The following is a 19,943-nucleotide window of genomic DNA, read 5'->3' as shown; positions in this document are numbered from 1 at the left end:
GGTCTGTGTGTGCCATAGTAATGTGACAGAGCAGTCTGCCTGCTCAGGGTAGTTCAATATACATAGGCCTGTAACTAGCCGTGTGTGTGTGTGTGTGTGTGTGTGTGTGTGTGTATACACTGTTGTGTAAGCGAGATGGTGTCACTGCAATAGCCGCTCTGTTTCTTGCTCTGTGTGCTTTTGAGCATTTCCGCACGTTTTGTAACTTGATGTAGTCCTATTTTTGGCAGTGGACTCACACACTCATAAACAGACAGACACACACTCACAGCCCTCTCAGCCCCAGCACTTTATTGTGCTGTCCCCTCGAGGCAGGTGTAGAACGAAGCCCACCTCTTACCTTCCCAACACTCACCTGCAGTGCAAAGATAGAAGGAGAAAGAGGGATGAAGGCAGAGAAGCTGCTGCATTATTCACTGGATGTCAGGATAGTTAAGTGATTGCTGGGTTTTATAAGCAAAGGAGAGCCAGAGGAGTTGCAAGGAGAGGGAAAGGTGAACATGTCATGGTGTTCAGAAGTTTCTATAAACACATCTCACCCACCTGTCCGCGGTGTTCTCCCTCCTCTTCTCTCCATCTATATACAGTAGCGGTTGCTGCACCATTCACGCAAACATTTTTCCACAGCAGAAATAGATTTGTTCTTAAGAGAACTTTCAGAGATTTTGTTTCATAGAATTTTCTCTTAGGTTCGAATTAAATTTACGTGTGGCTCCATACCTAGTTAATAAGAAAACAAAATGTGGAATGCATAAATCTGAGTTAATATGAAGTTTATCTCAACAAAATCAATGAATACCATGTTTATGATATTGGCTTTGACAACCATAATATTTCTCGACAATTGATGCTGCTGAATGTGTTGTTTGATCATCCTGAAGCTCCACAGTGTGAAGTTCCCTTTTTTACACTTTATATAGCAATTTGGTTGATTACGCTGAGCACATTTCATGAATTCATCAATTTGAAACGAGCAAATTTACAATATGTTTAGGCAGTAGTTAAGAGAGTTTGCTGTATTTGACTTGGAAATAAGATACAAGCATAGCATCATAGAAAGAGAGATTTATTATGAGAATATGAAAATGTTATCACATGTCCCCTTAACTCTGGATAATCCACAAAATACAGTCTTTAACAGTTTTTTAGGGTATTTCTTCAGTAGAAAGTAGTCCCAATGTTCAGTGAGATTTGTGGATTATCCAGAGTATCAGGGCCAATGTTTCTAATTTATAAAGAAATGTTGCAATTGAATTTTACAAATTTAATTACTAATTGCTTTAAACACCAGAAATAAAAACATGCCACAGTATCAGACAGACAGCTCAAAACTGGGACAAACAAAACCAAATTTAGTGAGAAAATATGCTATTGTAAGTTGGGTGAACTAACCCTTTTTTTGAATCTCTCTCTCTCTCTCTCTCTCTCTCTCTCTCTCTCTCTCTCTCTCTCTCTCTCTCTCTCTCTCTCTCTCTCTCTCTCTCTCTCTCTCTCTCTCTCTCTCTCTCTCTCTCTCTCTCTCTCTCTCTCTCTCTCTCTCTCTCTCTCTCTCTCTCTCTCTCTCTCTCTCTCTCTCTCTCTCTCGCATTAATAAGCAAACGTACAATGAAAAAAGCTGGTGTAATCTGTGGAAAAGCTCTCACCTTCTCCCCTCCAAAAAACACCCAGCACAACACTTTGGATCAAAACACTGATTAATTAGCCAGGAACAGAGGCAAAGAGTGAGTGTGTGTTTGGGGAGTGTGCTACAAATCCCTAATTTGTGTATTAATGGGGATTTAAAGATGAAACAAGACAACCTGGTTGGAGAGTGGAGACTATTTAGACAGACCCAGGAGGGCTCCACTGCTGCTTACTTTTGGAAAGAGCCGAGATAGAAATACACACACACACACACACACACACACGCCATATGGCAGGTGAGCGTTTGTTTGTTTTGTATATGTTTGATGCTAAATCATTCTTTCTCTTTCCAGGAGTCCTTTAAGTTTTATGCAGACAAGCTGAAAGAGAGAGCAGCAAAAGCCCAGACGACAGCTGAGGCATAAAGAATCATCCTCCTCACCTCCATCCAAATCCCACTGTTTTCCTCCTTTGTCTTTTTTTATATAAATTGTCTGAGCTGAAATGTTGAGTATTGTGTTATAACTGTTGGATGATAGACTCTGTCCACTGTGCTATTGAGAATAGTGATGATGATGATGGGAATGTACAGAAGTATTTATGCTAATAAATGTCACATTCTGAGCCCGAGTCTTTGTGTGGAAGTATTTAGTGGTACAATTAACCCTTTTTTCAGGGAAGCAGGTAAGGCACAAGTGGAGCTAATTACATTAGCAATGACTCCGCTCCATTGATGTGTCCCAAAGAGTCTGTATGCACAATAACAAGGCCAAAACTAGAATGCAGTAAGGTTATCAATGACACCTGTGCCTTTCCTGCTAAGACAACACACAATTTCTGTGTCCCAATTCCAAACTGTAAATAGTGTATACAGTACTATACTAATCTTTATAGTAAACTATTCATGCAATTAGAACCCAAGAAATCAACATGCATCAAACTGCAAATTAAACTTCACAGATGAAAAAAACATTTTTTTTCCAGAAGTTTTTTTTTGTTTTCTGGAGGTGTTACTGAAACTGTTTTATTAAACATTTTATCTGTAATTCTAAATACTTAGGCGCTTTATATTCAGCTCAGTGTTGGAAAGCAGCGAACTGACTATTTCCATTTTACGCTACTTTTTAGAAATATTGTAATATTTACTCCACTACATTTATCGGACTACAATGGTTACATATTACTTTACAGATTAAAATTGTTCACACAAAACCTATGAACACTACATTTGATGCATTGTTACAGATGAAATTACCCAAAGGTATAGAATTAGTAAAAATTAGCTCTTTCTTGATCAGCTACAACATTAAAACGCTTCAGTAATAGTAAACACATATGTAGTAATATGACACTGACAGGAGCCGTTCTGCTGCATAATGAGTACTTTTACTGTAAATTAAATTAATACTTTGTGCATTCATTTAATTACAATTTTAAATGTAAGACTTACTTTAAATGGGGTGTTTTTACATTTTGCTATTAGTACTTTTACTTAAGTAAAGAACCCTTTTCCCACCCTTTTCCACATTAAAAGCACACTCAAAAATTACTTTTTTTAAGTTACTTTTTTTCATTGTGAACACTACATTCTCAAAACCTGCTCAGAATTAGTATGGTCTATGGATTTGGGACAGGTAATGCACTGATTTTTCTCAAGAAATGTACTGTATGTCACATACCCACACATACCCTTACACTACAAACGGTTAAAAAAAAAAAACATCCTCACCCTAAACTAGCTCTGCTCTTAAAGCGTCTACTTGTTTTACAATCAAATATTTGCATACAGAACAGATGCAAAAGATTATTGGCATGGCATGTCTTATGCAGTCTAACCCTATGCTAGCCTCTTCTCTCCCCTGACCTGCATCTGCAGCCTTCCTCCGCTTGGCTGAACCCTCTATGGTCTCCGATCCTGGCCTAAGATATTCCTGGTTTATGTAACACAAGCTGCTGTGCCAGTTGACGTCAGAGGGTCAGCCTGAACTGTGTAGCTTATTTGTGATACAAATTAAGACGCAGGAGAAGTAACGTGGTCATCGGGAACTTTTGTTGTTAGTTTTTGCAATGTTTTGCCTTTTGTAACGTTGCGCAAGTTAATAAAAATGAGTACAGTTGACATGAATGGGTAAAATTGCGGGAAAATTTTTTTTATGGTGTTACATGCACCTAATATTTCCTTAATGATTTTACATGAAGAACCATTTCTAAGGGTTTTGTGTAGTGCTGAAATAAAACGCCATTTAACTGTATAACCAGGTCAAAGGGTAGCAGAGAGAGAGTATGAAGACAAAAATAAACACGCTCAATTGGAGCAGTTTGATTTAATACTTTACTAATTTGGACTCATACCACGTCAATAAAATATTTATCAGGCTTTTGCACCAGTGCAAAAACACACTGCTTACATAATCTTCAATCTATGAGGACACAAGTACAAGCTCTTTTTTTTCTGAGTGTGATTTACTAAATCTACTAGGCTTTTTTTTTTCTCCAGTGCTCCCTATACTGGCACACACATTGTTAAGCTTAATAACCTTACATATAGAAAAAAAGATAAAGCTGTAGAAAAAAAGAAGATTGAAACTGGAACAAGCAAAAGCTGTAGATGGATATCTGCCAAAGTAGCGCTCTAATCATTTGCCAAGACAGAGAAGAGGGAGAAAGAAATTTATCATTTTAACTTTGATGTTAGTACAATGCTCTGCTGCCATCCAGCAGCAGACAGCAGTACTGCAACAAGAGCTTCTCCAAAACCTATTTTCTTACCCAAATTCCAAATATTCCCATTATTAAACTGTTAGATATATGTTGAGATGTATTGACTAGTCAAAGATAAGAGAAATTGCTGCACTTTTAGGAATTATTTCAAACATCAAGAAGGGTGACTTTAAGAATGTTATTTCACGTTTCTACCATTAAAAAGAGTGCAGGAGTTTCTGATTTTGAGATTATTGTGAAAAGGTCAATTCAAAACATACATTGTACTTCTCTCCCCTAAATTAAGCACTTTCTTTTTTTACTGTCAAACATCCTAATAAGAACAGTAGAATAACAATGGAAAGCATGGCTCAGTGTCAAACCAGTCGAACTAGAACCCACTTTATCCTTCCACTGCTGCAAAAAACACTTCCTAAAGTTGAAAACCTGACTGATGTTGTGTGGGTGATTTCAGACAGCGTTTGGTCTAATTGTTGGAAATGGTCCAGATGTGTTCACCAGTCCTGACTGGACTTCTGTTTGATGAATTTTAGGGACACGTAATAGAGCACCATGAAGACCAGACAGACTGCCAGCAGGACCAGATAGCATGAGTACAGAGGGTATTGGTTCATGTTCATGGCCTCCACCACCTCAAAGACAAACACAGACAGTTACAGGATTAGAAAGATGTTGGTTTGTCCATGTCCAGTACTTTGATTTTAATAGATTTTGAAAGTTAATTGTGGTTTATTTATTAACAATTATTGCCCAATATTTCAGTTTTCAATATGTATTCCTTGGAGTGAAAACACTAACTCTAATAAAAGGAAATTTGTACTTTTGGTGGGAAAAAATAGAGTGCAGGATCTTTTCCTTTGTTTCTAAGTTGATGTTATCGTCCAACACATCTGCACAGAAGAATTTGTTTGGATGTGCGAGTTGTTTCTTCAAAAAATACTTTTGGGGAGACAAATGGACAATGTGGAACTGTTTGATTAACACCCACGTATGATTCTGTATTTGTGTGTTTGTTTCTAACTCACGTGTATGCCGTCAACCTGGATGGTGATGTTTCTAATGGTGACGGGGTACTTGTTGCCTCTGAACTGTACCTGCAGCATGCCCTCAAACCCCCAACGCATGAAGGAGGCGTGAGAGAGCCACGAAGCCACTGGGGAGTCAAAAACATGCAGGTATAAAAAAAAAAAAAAAAAATCACATACTGACCAGCATCTTTTCTTTTCCCCCCAAGCTGTTCTCTATCCTCACACATCTTTTAACTAAGGGCAATGAATCCATCTCCTCACCAAGCCACATATTCTCCAGGCTGATGACAAAACCTCCGGTCAAGTAGAAGACAGTGAACAAGGCGTTGCCCATGAATGCTGAGGTCTGCAGGGTGGGCAACGCAGCTGCTACAAACAGAGCCATGGCTCGGCTGCAGTAAACCATCAGCCACACCAACAGGACGTTTAGCAGGAAACGATCCGGCGCCTCGTTAAGACCGGTCAGCCAATAGATGGGCAGGCCGTACACCAGCGTGAACACGCAGTGCTCTGGTAACTCCCCCAGGACCTAGAAGTAAGAATATGTTTAAATACACAGAACAGACAGAAATGCAGAAAAACACACATACACATGCTTTTCAACTCCACATTACAGTACTGTACATTACACTAAAGTGTGACTCCAGCATGGATCGAGACTGACCCCTGCTGGAGATACAGTTTTATCAGTGTGGTTTACCTTGGCAAAGAAGTAGGAGGTGACAGAGTACATGCCGTCCTCCAGCTCGTGGTAGAGCATGGCTCTCTCTGTGTGACCTACAGAGAACAGTATTAAGTTTGTTGAGCTGCAGCAATATAACCTCTGATATCAGGCTGCCTTACAGATTGCGACTCTTCTTCAATTAGTTTTATGCTGATACACAACACAGCAACAGAAATCACAAGTCATATGGGCTCTTCAGCTACATAAATGTAGTATTTGTATTGTGTGAATTAAAGATTTTTTAATTTTACACGTCAGGCTGCGTTACAGTATGCAACTCGGAATTCATTTTATAACTTTTGTTGTCACTTCACCTTGACCTGACTTGAACTCAGTCTTGCAATTGTTGTGATTGATTATAATATACAAGAACACGGTGTCCAACTCTTCCACAATGATCCTTAATGACTGTTTAATGTCTCTTTTTTTTAACAAATACAGTGACATACAGTCCCAACAACTACACACACGCGCACACACACGCGCACACACACACACACACACACACACACACACACACACACACACACACGTCAGATCATTTCAACATTACCTGCTTTACTCTTTTTTATACATTATTGATAACTTTGCCAACTGTTCCGAACCATCTTACCTCTGGCTGGTTTGTCTTGTTACTGTTTTTCAACATTGATCTGATAGAGGGTTTTCACCGACGTCACGTTCTGGGCGGTAACCTGGATGCGCGGCCATATTGGAGGCACTCGGTGTAAACAACTGAATGGAGTAATGGAGTATTGTGCACTTTGGATACTTTAATACTTTATGTCTAAACAACAGAAAAGCTCATCAAAACGCGTCCAAGATGTAAAGGCATATAGGGAAGGACTTGGACTACAAAAAAAGGCGCGATATTTTGAGAAATTACAGTTTACTGGCGGTGCAGATCCCTACAAGTTGGCTCCCTCTTCTTGGATCCATGGCGACTACCTCAACTACCTGGTTTTCTCGCCGAGCCCATACACAGCGGAAGACCTTAAATCCTACACAAGTTTGGAGGCTTATAACCAGATGGTGTGTGGATGGGTGAGGGAGACGCAGTACCAAGTCATTAACGACCGTTGTGTTGTGAAGGCCTGAGTAAGTAATGCAATAACGTCTTTAATCAACCTAACCTTAACTGTATGATATCATTGCGATACTCAAGGTGTAGCCAAGTGACTCTCAATCGTTTTTTTTTTCATTTCAAAGACCGAACAAGACAGATTTTTCCCTCGTAGATCCTGGTTGAGCTTTGCCAACCACAAGCGCCTCCTTTCCTCGGATAACTTCTGGCATTCCTCTCCCTGGTTTTTAATAACTTTTGGAAGTCGATAATATTCCAAATGTTTTTCTCGGTCTGACCTGTTGGTACAACCTAAAACACAGCAATAATTAACCATTTTCCTTGACGGCGTTGGGGATCTACTTCAGTGCCTGTGCTTTGTTGTGATGCGGAGTACCTCCAATATGGCGACTTCTGGTCTGATGACGCGTCGTGAAAACCCTGTATACACTTCTGCCAACTATGTTCTAAGACTGTAAATGCTGTGCTCACAACTTCACTTCACTTTTAATGAATTCTGGTTCTTTTGTCCTTTTCATAAAATGATATAACCTACTATAACATATCATTTAATATGTTTTTGTTTTGTTTTGTGTTTTCCTTTTCTTCATTTGTTTCAGGTTGTCTGTATACAATGTGTTGTGTTGCTTGTTAAAATTGGCTATGCCAACATGCTCAGAAGTAGGGTTGGATACGAAACCCGGTTCCACTATGGAACCGGTTCCTACGCAAATGGTAGTATTCGGACAGGATTAGAACACAAATTTCGGTTCCTCATTTTGGTTCCGACTGAAATATTTTCCCTCTGTCGCTCCAGACAGCGGCAGACTCTTTTTTCTTTCTCCCTTTTACGCCGAGTGGCGCACGTGCCCGCTCGCGACTCGCGGTGTGAAGCGCGTGTCCGCGCTATTCCCCCGACGTGCACTCTACAATCACAGCTGATAGACGGCTTTTTGTACACGCTCCGAAACGGACATAAAAATATCACACTTTCTCTGTAGTCTACCGTAAGTGTAGGCTACTTTTTAAATGGCATATTTTCCCTCTGGGCTCACCAAAACGGACGTAAAGGCATATTAACCATTCACTGCACGTGATCGCTAGTAAACATATTACGCTCTGCTAATCTATCATTCAGGACAAGACCCTGTAGCCTGGTGGTATTGTCTGCCCTTTCAAACTCATACCTGTGTGTACAGGCCTCTTGGACACCACCTGAGAGAGTTTTTTCCTGTGCAGGACATGCCATAAGTCAGGAGAGGTGTAGTATCTCACCAGAGAAGGCAAATATGGTCATTTTCTGCAAAAGAACTGCTAAAGTTTGAAGCTGGTTGGCATACCAACTCAACAACATTTATTTAGTTCTTACTTGTTAATAGTGTAACTGTTATTGAAGGAAGGAGGAAGAAGGAGTGAAGGAGGCTAAACATCGGTACTCTGAGAAGCTCCAACGCCAGTTCTCAGCTAATGACTCTGCGACTGTCTGGGAAGGACTTAGGCAGATCACCAACTACAAGCCTAAAACCCCCCACTCCTTCAATGACCGACACCTAGCAAACGACCTGAACGAGTTATACTGTCGATTTGAAAGACAAAAGGATAGTCCTGACACCATCCCCCACGACACCTCCCTACAGCTACAGCCACTGTGCATCACCTCCACCTCGCCCACCTCAGCAGGGTCCTGGGCCCCCCCACCAATGCCCTCCTTAAAGGTCCCCTCCACCTCCACCCCCCCTCCCACCTCAGTGACGACCCTCTCCATTCACGAGAGGGACGTCAACAGACTCTTTAGGAGACAGAATCCCAGGAAAGCTGCTGGACCGGATGCTGTCTCCCCATCCAGCTTGAAGCACTGCGCTGACCAGCTGTCTCCAGTGTTCACAGACATTTTTAAAACCTCACTGGAGACATGTCACGTGCCAGCCTGCTTCAAGACCTCAACCATAATCCCTGTCCCCAAGAAGCCAAGGACCACAGGACTTAATGACTTCAGACCCGTCGCCCTGACCTCTGTGGTTATGAAGTCCTTTGAGCGCCTTGTGCTTTCACACCTCAAAGCCATCACCGACCCCCTCCTGGACCCCCTGCAGTTTGCCTACAGAGCCAATAGGTCTGTAGATGATGCAGTCAACCTGGCCCTCCACTACATCCTCCGGCACCTGGACTCCGCAGGAACCTACGCCAGGATCCTGTTTGTGGACTTCAGCTCTGCCTTCAATACCATCATCCCGGCTCTGCTTCAGGAGAAACTCTCCCAGCTTGGTGTGCCTGACTCCACCTGCAGGTGGATCAGTGACTTCCTGTCTGACAGGAAGCAGCATGTGAAGCTGGGGAAACATGCCTCCGACTCACAGACCATCAGCACTGGATCGCCCCAGGGCTGCGTTCTTTCTCCTCTGCTCTTCTCCCTGTACACCAACAGCTGCACCTCCAGTCACCAGTCCGTCAAGCTTCTGAAGTTTGCGGACGACACCTCCCTCATCGGACTCATCTCTGATGGAGACGAGTCCGCCTACAGGTGGGAGGCTGACCACCTGGTGACCTGGTGCAATCAAAACAATCTAGAGCTCAACGCTCTAAAAACAGTGGAGATGGTTGTGGACTTCAGAAAGAACCCAGCCCCACCTGCCCCCATCACCCTCTGTGGCTCCACAATTGACACTGTGGAGTCTTTCCGCTTCCTGGGAACTACCATCTCCCAAGACCTCAAGTGGGAGCTGAACATCAGCTCCCTCGTCAAGAAAGCACAACAGAGGATGTACTTCCTGCGGCAGCTGAAGAAATTCAACCTGCCAAAGACAATGATGGTGCACTTCTACACAGCCATCATTGAGTCCATCCTCACATCCTCCATCACCATCTGGTACGCTGCTGCCACTGCCAAGGACAAGGGCAGGCTGCAGCGTGTCATTCGGTCAGCTGAGAAGGTGATTGGCTGTAATCTGCCGCCGCTCCAGGACCTATACGCCACCAGGACTCTGAAGCGTGCTGGAAAGATTGTGGCTGACCCCTCCCACCCCGGACACAAGCTCTTTGAGCCACTCCCCTCTGGCAGGAGGCTGAGGTCCATCAGGACCAAAACCTCACGCCACATAAACAGTTTTTTCCCCTCCGCCACTAGCCTTCTAAACAAGGCCCGGAATCCATCCTGACTCACCCACCTCTGGCTCCTCATGCCACTGTACCTACTCTGCTGTAGCGTCCCTTTTCACTACTGTTTAACTTATTTTACTATTTATTTAAATTTATTTTATCGTTATTAATACATACTGTGTGTATATGTTTATACTTATATTGTTTATATCTTTTTATCCTTCTTATATTTGTATGTGTGACATGCTCCAACAACACCATGACAAATTCCTCGTATGTGCAACGTACTTGGCAATAAAGCCCTTTCTGATTCTGATTCTGATTATGATTATTTGTTAAATTATTATAGTTATGTGTTAGGTATTGTAATTTCCCCTTGCGGGATTAATAAAGTATACATTAGTATTATTATTATTAGGTGACTTAGGTTTACTTATTATATATTTAAGTACTTTAAAACGTTAATATATTGTTAAATTAAAATAATTTTCAATTTAAAAAAAACTCCATAAAAGAACCTTTCTTTGATGTCATTTTTCAGTTTTTCAAGAATCGGTTTAGGAATCGCTTAGGAATCGGAATCGTTTTAAAAGTACCGGTTTGGCATCGGAATCGTAAAAATCCAAACGGTACCCAACCCTACTCAGAAGTTAGATAACATCAGATTAGATTACATGTGAGAGTGAATTAACTCCTTGACTGATTTGCAGACCGACTTGTGACTTTCATCCTCCCAAACAAACGTTACTCACATTTAGCTATGACGTCCAGCACCACAGCGAATGGGGTGAGCGCTCCGATCATGTAGAGGAGGGCCACTGTGTCCTGAATGGACAGACGCTCTTCTCCTGCCCCGTAGTAGAGAAAACCAACCAGCAGTGACATGAGGAGGGCCTCAAAGCCGTGGACCAATAAGGTGACCAGGTCTCTGAAGTCATTATACATGTGACGCCTGAGGGAGACGAAAGGAGGGGAGGTCAATAAACACACAAAACAGATTACAAATGGTTGTAAGGCTGATCTTTAGTATATTTATTGTAACACCAAAACACCACCTGCTGCCATTGAAAGTTCATGAAAACTAGTTTGCACTAGTGCAGAGAAATCAAAATGCATAGCTAAAAGTAGCGTAAAGATAAATGATTGAAAAGTAGTAGAAGTACAAATGCAAAACTGGTCAAACTATATATATAATCCACTTTTATATAAATAATAGTATTAAATAACCTCCAGTTTAAAATCAGTTTAAATGAACATATTGTAAACATGACAGGTGTCAATAAAGGGGTACTTGAACTCATCTGACAAGGTTGTGGAGGTACAATGGACAAAAAGGTCGGCAACCACTGCTGTATTACATCCGTGTGAGTTGGTCTTACCTGATGAGGGTCGTAAACTGGTGTAGTCGGCCAGGCAGTCTGTTTCTTTGATCGGAAATGGTGATTACTTTGCTCAGCTGCTGAGGGCTGCAGGCAGGAAAACAGTGGGTCATGTTGTCTGGGTTAGCACACTGGAACGAGTTTCTCATAAATGATTAACATTAATGGATGAATCTCTAGAAAGTTCACTTTAAAATGTCCTGAGTTTTGCGTCCACAGCTAAAACTTAACCACAAAGAAATTTGCCTCTGAAATGTGTCAATCAAAACACTGTTGAGTTGTTGGGTAGAAAGTTGTCCAAGCAACCCGTAAGTGCCATGTAGCTGCTGTAGCTGCTGCTTAGATAACTGAGACCACAACCCTGCATTTATACAAAGTCATTGTAAAGGAGAGGGGAGGTAATGAGAGAAGAACTACAGTAGATCAAAAAATTGTAGGACATAAGTGCAAACAAGATAAAAGTTTGGAAAAATGTGTGAATGTATACATAAAGAAAAGGTGAAGAAAAGAAGGCAAACTTAAACACACAGCTACCTTTCAGTTTGTGTCAGTGCTGTGTTGGTCCCAGCTGATTTCCACATGTGATCGCCTGTGTCTCTGACCTTTTCCATTAACTGCTCAGCCAGAACTCTGGACCGCTCCAAACACTCGGCCTCTCGCTCCGGACTACGCCGATCTATACTGATCAGGTCAACTGGACACACACACACACACACACACACACACACACACACACACACACACAATGAGGCTTGAAAAAGTAAAAAGGTTTATAAAGAAGAATGGGTCACATTTGACACCATGGATGTTTAAAGAGTTATAGTATTTATCATTAAGATGCAGATGCAAAACATGTTAACAGCTTTAAAGCTACTTTCGTGCTTTGGCACCAAGAAATGTTAGCCTGGCTCCGCCCTCCTGCGTACTTCCGTTCAATTTTCATTTTCCTTCAGTACTACGTCTGGGTGAGCGGTATATTCTTGGGTTTGCTCAGGTCAAATCTTTACCGGTCCAATCAGCGAACAGACGGAGTGGCTGAGAACAATGACGTTGAGGTTCAGTAACCTTCGGTGAGTTTCGTAATAGCGGCGGAGAAAGACGCGAGCGAAGACATTCGGTCTGTTGTGGCAACGCTGCCGGATATCCAGAAGTTAAAGCCCTCCTCCCACCAGGGTTCAGGAAAAGTTTGATTTTCCAGCTCGCTCCGTTAGTGGTGAAGGAGTTAGCTAAGGTGAATGCTAGCGATGCTAAGCCGACGTCACGACCAAACGTTAGCGATTAGTTATGGCAGATCTAGAGTGGATCTGGGCAGATCCAATAGTTTTAAACTTCAACAGAGTACCCGGCTTCAAGGAAGTTAACACTTGTCAATGGAGAGAGGCCAGACTCTCTGTACAAATGAAATGTACCAGAGTCTGGTAGGACCAGGCTAAAGAAATGTGCCATTCTTGGTGATAAATCTCCTAAAGTTGCCAGTCAGTGTCGGGGTGATAACAACTTTGCTAGAAAGAAGCACCACCTAATTCTGTTTTCACAGCTTTCAACACACACACACACACACACACACACACACACACACACACACACACACACACACACACACACACACACACACACACACACACACTAACCATAGAAGTCAGAGGGGTTGCAGTATCGTGGGCAGGGGTATCCCAGGGCAGTAAAGTAAGGCACCATGTCACGAGCAGCGCCACAGTAAACAGCTGAACCCGATGACAGCAGGACGACGAGGTCAAAGAGCTGAAAGATATCTGACCGAGGCTGGTGGACCGACAGCAGGACCAGACGGTTTCCCCGGGCCAGGCGGGATAGTGTGATCACCAGGTTGTGGGCTGTAAAGCTGTCCAAACCTGACGTGGGCTCGTCCAGGATCAAAATGCCTGAAATGTAAAAACATTGTTGGTGATCCACTGGTGGTTAAGGGGTTGTGGAGATGCAGAATGGATCCAGACAGGTGTAATAGCGGACACAGATTTTAACGATGGCTTATAAATCTGTTGGGATTTCATCTTGTCAAGACAGGTTACATGAATAAACAACTGTTCTATCAAAAGCCAGACAGATAGGTGGATAAAACTTCAAAATGGGGAGGGTACTCTATTATAATTGTTTTGTATATTACATCTTAATATTGTAAATATCTGTTGTTTATTGATAGAATTGTTAGCTCGAGTGACTATTTTTGCAGCTAAATAAATTGTAGCAGCTATTACTTTTTTGCCTGTAGGTGGCAACATAAACATCTGCAGGCCTAACCTGCTACTATTAGGTGGTGCAGGTTGACATGTATAAAAATGAGCTGACAATCACTTAACGGCTCCCCTTTGAGGAGAATCTGCATGTGAATCTGCCTGCTAAATGTGACCAAGATTTTGAATTTGTGATTCTGTGATTTAGTTACAAGCAAGTTTCACATCTAAAACAAATGATAGATGGGAGGCTGAAAGTTTATAATGAAAGTTAAGAAAGGAAATCAAGAGTTTAAGAGGTTGTTTGTCTGTTTTTTTTCTCTCACCGGGGTTCCAAAGAAGTTGGACAGCTATACTGACTCTCCTCCTCTCTCCTCCAGAAACACCCCTCACATAGTCGTTTCCCACTCTGGTGTGAGCACACTGTCGCAGCCGCAGCTCTGCAATGACATCATCCACCTGTGACAGAAAACAGCAGAGACATAGTTTGTCACATGTAACTTATAACATCTGTCATTGACAACACACAGAAAAGTTTATCATATATCGTTTAGTATTTCAGCTTACTACATTTTGTGGGAATAAGAAATTGCACTGCAATCACATTTGGTCCAAATGGAGATTATATGCAGTGTGTGACATTTCAAGTATAGTATATATCAGTGTAAACAATCCAGGATGGAGCCTGTGTCTGGAAGCCCTGTCCCTGTCTCTTCCTGCCTTCTTTCAAGTCAGCAGATGTCACTGCCTCCACCACCTGCATGTAAGTTTATTTTTTGTTAGCGATTGTCTAATGTAACAGCATAGGTTCATCTTTTGCAATGGCATGTGCAAGAAATCTACCATAAATGAACTGACCTATATTCATATTTACTTTTTTAGATGAGTCAACACCGTACAGGAAACCTGTATGTGTATACCACATGTATAATTTGTATTTCTATACGTTTTAAAGCAACTTTTGGAGGTCTGACCACAGGTACTGCAGTCCGACGCATGCTACGGCGAGTGGCAACTAATAACGTGCTGAAAGAGTATAGCCTGCGGGGAAGAAAGGCAAAGAAGGCCTTCCAGGACCTGACTATATGCAGGGTTATAACAGGCAGGTGTTATTTTATTGTTCACATCAGTATTATGCTTAGCTTGGCTGATAAGAGGTTTTAATTTGACTTGTAACTTGGCTTCATTTTGACTTCTACTCTAGCGGCCTCCAAGAAGAACTTCCCCACGCTGACTGCAGCAGACGTGGAGGACTTGATTGGGCAAGCGCTGAAGTTTGCCCCACACAGACGGTAAATTGAAATGCTTCTATATGATGTGAAAAACAGAGTTGTTAGTAAGGCAATTAGTCTTGCTTTTGTCAACGTGTTGATTCTTAGTATGATATATCAAACTTTTGTTTCTTTCTTTTTAGGCCAGCTGAGAAGGACTATAAGCCAAACCATGGAGCTCTATTTTTTATTTATTTTTTTTGTATTTTTTCCATCCATCTTGCAGCTTGTATTTTTTTATTAAAGCAATTGTATTTGTTAATATGCTAATATATAATAATTCATTACATTATCATTCCAATATGCATCTTTGCACACTACATTTGCACTCTACATCCCACTCCATTGTTTTTTTTTTCTTATTTGTATAGTTTCTGATTGTTGTATTATTTTTTTAGGCCTTTTATATTTTTTGTATTTTGTTAATTTTATATTAAAGTTTTAAATCCCATCAAGTTTGCCTGTTCTTTCATTCCTGCCAATATATAATAATTCATTCCTGCTCATGCACAGATAGTTTGAACTAATAATAAAATTGGTACCACAGTCGTTAGTTATTTAAAGGTTAGGGGAATGTAAAAATAACGTTAGGGGAACGTTCCCTAAAGGTTACAACGGTAGGGGAACGTTAGGGGAACGTTCTCTAAAGGTTGCAACGTTAGGAACGTTCTGGGAAGGATCGATGTAACCAAAAACTGACGTTCCCTAAACGCCAGGAAAACTTTCCATGGAAACCAAAAACTAACCTTCAGGGAACGTTCCCGCAACCAAAAACGAACGTTCCGAATTGTTACCTGGGTGTTTTACAAGATGTCCTCATGCTGTGTTAAGTCTGTGCATGTTTGGATATGGTTATGTCCTGTTGGTCTATCAAGTCTCTCACCCTCTGGTCCCTCTGAGCCTGTGTGAAGTGGGTGGGGAGCCTCAGTTTGGCAACAAAGACGAGAGTTTCACGGACGGTGAGATGAGGAAGAAGGCGGTCATCTTGGCGGACATGAGCGATGCTCTTCTTCACCAGCTGGGGCGTGTTTGGCTTCCCGTTAATCAGAACCTGACCGGACGTCATTGTACCGCCCTCATCACGGCATGTTATTATGTCCAGCAAAGATGTTTTACCACAACCTGGAAACAGATGATTGAATGAATTAAATATCAAAACATAATAAAAGCACTTTACAAGTCAATAATATGTAGATAACTAAAACAAAGCAGTCAACAGTTTTAGGAGGCATGTACTACTAGGCCTACATGAAGTTTTGGGCATTGATTAGTCTCCAAACGTAGCAGAGTTTTTTTCTTCCTTTCTTACTAGTTCATGCAGCTGGAGTCTACAGAAAGATATCGTTTTTATTGTTTTTATTGTTTTTCTCTGTTGTGTAATATATATATATATATATATATATATATATATATATATATATATATATATATATATATATATATATATATATTCATGTAATTGATGCTTTGCTTTTCCATGTGAACAGTGCTGCTGAGATGAGGCCTTTAGCCAAGCTTGAAAGAAAGGCAGGTGGAAGAAATGACATCTTCCAAGGAGACCTGTATTACCTTGATTAGAAACGGTAATACTTAAAAGCAGTGTGCTTGTTTGAGTTTGTGTCACCTGAACTGCCAATGATGGCCAGCATCTGCCCGCTGTGGACTCGGAGGCTGAGCCTGTTGATGGCTATCTGCTTGTTTCCATTTATCTCCCACGGCAACTTGAACTCTGATAACCTCTCATACCAGGGGATCTGAGCCGCTGTGTCCACCTGGGACCACACACACAAACACACAATGAGCACATACAACATGCATATATACAGTACAGACATGCAACAGTTAAAAGATAAATGTGCATGAGAGCAGAGCGGCTGTCTGTTAGTTACCTCATAATGCAGGTTGTTGACCTCCAGCTCATTGCAACCTCCACTGTAGGTGAAGTAGAGACTGCTGTCTTCCTCAGAAGAGAACAACTCAATGTCTGGATGCTGTTAAAGAGACAGCAAAGTAGACAGGTCAACGAGTTTCGCAGAGGCAAGGACTATATCCATATCAGTTCTAAAGGACAAACTGCAATAAAAACTGTGTAAAGACAATTAAGAGTGATCATTTAGAAATCATAATTTTAAAGTTGCCAAATGTTTGAATAATAGTCAATGAATCGTTTTTCGCTTGCCTACTCACTGTGTCTGTGAAAATCCCCTGAGAACATTGACCCAAAATTTACCTTATCAAAGTGTTTGCTCTTCCTATCATCTTTATCAACTAGTTTATTTCACAGTTTTAATTGTTTAATGAATGAGCATGTGACTCAACCATTTGAGTTGCACCAAGCAGGTGCATGGCGTGCACCTGCTTGTGTGTTTGTACATGCAAATAGTTGCCTAAGACCTTTTTAGGGTCCAGAGTCCATTAAAAAAATTACCCTAATTGTTAATTCCTTCACTTTTCATTATGTAATCCATAAATCTCTCCAAAAAATAAAGTTATTGACTGAAAACGTACGATTCAAAATGCAGCACATGCTCACACCAACTAATGTACACACTGTACAGTGTACAGTGTTACATTGTATATACTGTAGAAATGATGTAAAATGGCTGATGTTGCTGGAAACATTATGTCTCCAATGCTATTAGAAGAAATTATTGAGATTGTTAATACATTTAAGAGTAAAAAGTCCACAGACTGGAATAGTATTGACGTGTTTATGGTCAAAAGTATTATTGGTTGTGTTGTTAAACCTCTAACGCATGTATTTAATCATTCTCTGAAAACTGAGTTTTTCCAGATAAAATGAAAATGGCAAAGGTGATACCAATATACAAGGCTGGTGATAAACATACACTTTCATACTACAGACCTGTTTCACTGCTCTCCCAATTCATAAAAAAATACTAGAAAAAATATTCTCATTACTTAACACAATATACTGTGTGATCAGCAATGTGGTTTCAGGGCTAAATAGGACAACTTCACATGCACTTATTCAATTTGTAGAATAAATAACAACAGCAATAGAAAATGAAAAATATGCAGTGGGGATATTCTTGGATCTTAAGAAGGCATTTAATGCAGTAGACCACAATGTATTGCTTATGAAATTACACAAATATGGAATTAGGGGGACTGCACTTTCTTGGTTAAATAGCTACTTACATAATCAACATCAACAGGTTAAATTGCAAAACCTTAAATCAAAGTTAAAGAAAATCACCTGTGGGGTCCCCCAGGGGTGAGTGTTGGGACCATTGTTGTTTAACTTGTATATAAATAATGTGAGGTGTCAAAAACACTGAAAAGCATATGACACTAATCTGTTCCGGGGAAAATCTGGAACAACGCTTGGCTACAGTGGGAAATGAATTAAAAAAAGATGAAGAGTTGGTTTGATGCAAATAAACGAATTGTAAAGAATTGTAAATTTTAACCACTTGTAGAGCACCAACTAATCCACTTTTCATCAAACTAAAAGCACTAAAATTCAAAGATATTGTTGACTTTAAAACTGCACAAATCATGTGCAAAGTAAATAATCAACAGCTATCGAATAGTATCCAAGGTTTGTTTCAAATGAGAGAGAGCAAACATCACTTAAGAGAAACTTTTGTATTTCAAAAGAAAGTTATAAGAACAAATGCTAAATATCACTGCATCACAACCAAAGGAGTTAATTTATGGAACAGCTGCAGTGAAGAGATGAAATCATGTACAACAATGAGCAATTTTAAGAGACTTTTTAAAATGAATATATTGAATGATACGAAAAGGACTCAAGGTGATAGTATTGAATACTGACTGTATGGTTCCTGGGCTTATAAACTAAGTTTGTATGAGTTATTATTCGGTTTGATATAGATAGAAGGAAACAAAGTAGATAGATGGAAAAGAAAAAAAAATGTGTAAATGTGTGTGTGTGTGTGTGTGTGTGTATGCATGTATGTATGCATGTGTGTCTATATGTATACATGTGTTTATGTGCATGTAGATAGGTAGATATACGGTACATGTACGTGTATGTAAACATGTATAAATAAGTGAAGCATCAAGTTGTTTTGTACTTAACTAAAGTATAAAAATAGAAAAAGGGGGTAGGACCAGAAAAGATTTTTTTTTAACTTGATGAACACTAAGGTTAGCAAAGTTTTCTCAAGTATTTGAAATGGAGGAAAAGCTGGGGAAAAAAAATAAACTAGAACATAGTGACCTAAGTTGCACATTCAATCTGCAAACTAAAAAACAGAAAAAATATAACTTTTAGAGTATGGACTAAGTTTTAAGTGTGGGGATAAAAGGAATCAACAGAAGGTTTAGACATGGTTTTGATTTAACCAAGGTATATCACTATATTAGCAGAGGAACTCAAAACCAATGCCTTGTGATTCATTGTAATAAACTGACCTGTAAAGAGCTGTTTGCATGGTTGAGGCTGGTGTCTGTGTCCATGATGATACAAGATGCTGGTTGATGTTTGTAGGGTCAAGAGGTTAACACCCCCTCTTTCTTCTTCTGTTCAGTTTCTCTCTTTTTCTCTCTACGGGTCTCAGCCTTTGTTTCTCTCCTGTTGTTCCCCTGTTCTCTGTGTCTTCTCTTTGTTATATAGTTTGACTCCAGTTCAGCTGAAGAACTCCTCTTGTCTCAGCTCACAAGCCTTCTCTCTCAAAGCATCCAAGTTCATGTCACGTCAGTTGTTCATCTGCTCTGTCATGTCAGTCATAGCTTTTCTGCACACAGCGTACAATTTATGGACTGAAGTGAGAAGTCTCTAGTGAGCTAGCCAAGTCTAGTCAATGTACTCAGTGTGTGTGCTTTTTTTGTGTCTTCT

At 40.6% G+C, this 19,943-nt stretch overlaps 2 protein-coding genes across 5 annotated transcripts in view; one reads left to right on the top strand and one right to left on the bottom strand.

The window, feature by feature from the left end:
- lrpprc (leucine-rich pentatricopeptide repeat containing) overlaps positions 1–2,253 on the top strand; it is a 55,105-nt gene extending 52,852 nt beyond the window's left edge. The window contains exon 38 of the mRNA XM_031308896.2: positions 1,977–2,253. Coding sequence (XP_031164756.1) covers positions 1,977–2,048 — 72 coding nt within the window. The 3' untranslated portion in view covers positions 2,049–2,253. The remainder of the gene's footprint in view (positions 1–1,976) is intronic.
- Positions 2,254–2,631: 378 nt separating this feature from the next.
- abcg8 (ATP-binding cassette, sub-family G (WHITE), member 8) lies at positions 2,632–19,784 on the bottom strand. 4 transcript variants are annotated; one of them, XR_004106627.2, is made up of 14 exons: positions 19,520–19,784; positions 17,005–17,106; positions 16,740–16,887; positions 15,999–16,237; positions 14,171–14,303; positions 13,266–13,535; positions 12,169–12,328; positions 11,635–11,721; positions 11,008–11,207; positions 6,073–6,149; positions 5,634–5,901; positions 5,385–5,497; positions 3,467–3,573; positions 2,632–3,350 (listed from the first exon to the last, which is right to left on the bottom strand). XR_004106627.2 is itself a non-coding variant. In XM_035991921.1 (14 exons), exons 1-13 carry the CDS (start codon positions 19,562–19,564, stop codon positions 4,839–4,841), a joined length of 1,995 nt encoding a protein of 664 aa, XP_035847814.1. In that variant the 5' UTR covers positions 19,565–19,784; the 3' UTR covers positions 3,769–4,773; positions 4,827–4,838. The 4 variants fall into 4 exon arrangements, 3 of the variants coding, with proteins under 3 accessions (XP_031164779.1, XP_035847814.1, XP_031164770.1); XM_035991921.1 differs by lacking the exons at positions 2,632–3,350; positions 3,467–3,573 and adding exons at positions 3,769–4,773; positions 4,827–4,976 and having other exon boundaries at positions 5,370–5,497; XM_031308919.2 differs by having other exon boundaries at positions 2,632–3,573.
- Positions 19,785–19,943: the final 159 nt, after the last annotated feature.

This window comes from Sander lucioperca, chromosome 15 (assembly GCF_008315115.2).
Source record: "Sander lucioperca isolate FBNREF2018 chromosome 15, SLUC_FBN_1.2, whole genome shotgun sequence".
Lineage (NCBI taxonomy): Eukaryota > Metazoa > Chordata > Actinopteri > Perciformes > Percidae > Sander > Sander lucioperca.
This window is presented reverse-complemented; position numbering and strand designations above follow the sequence as displayed.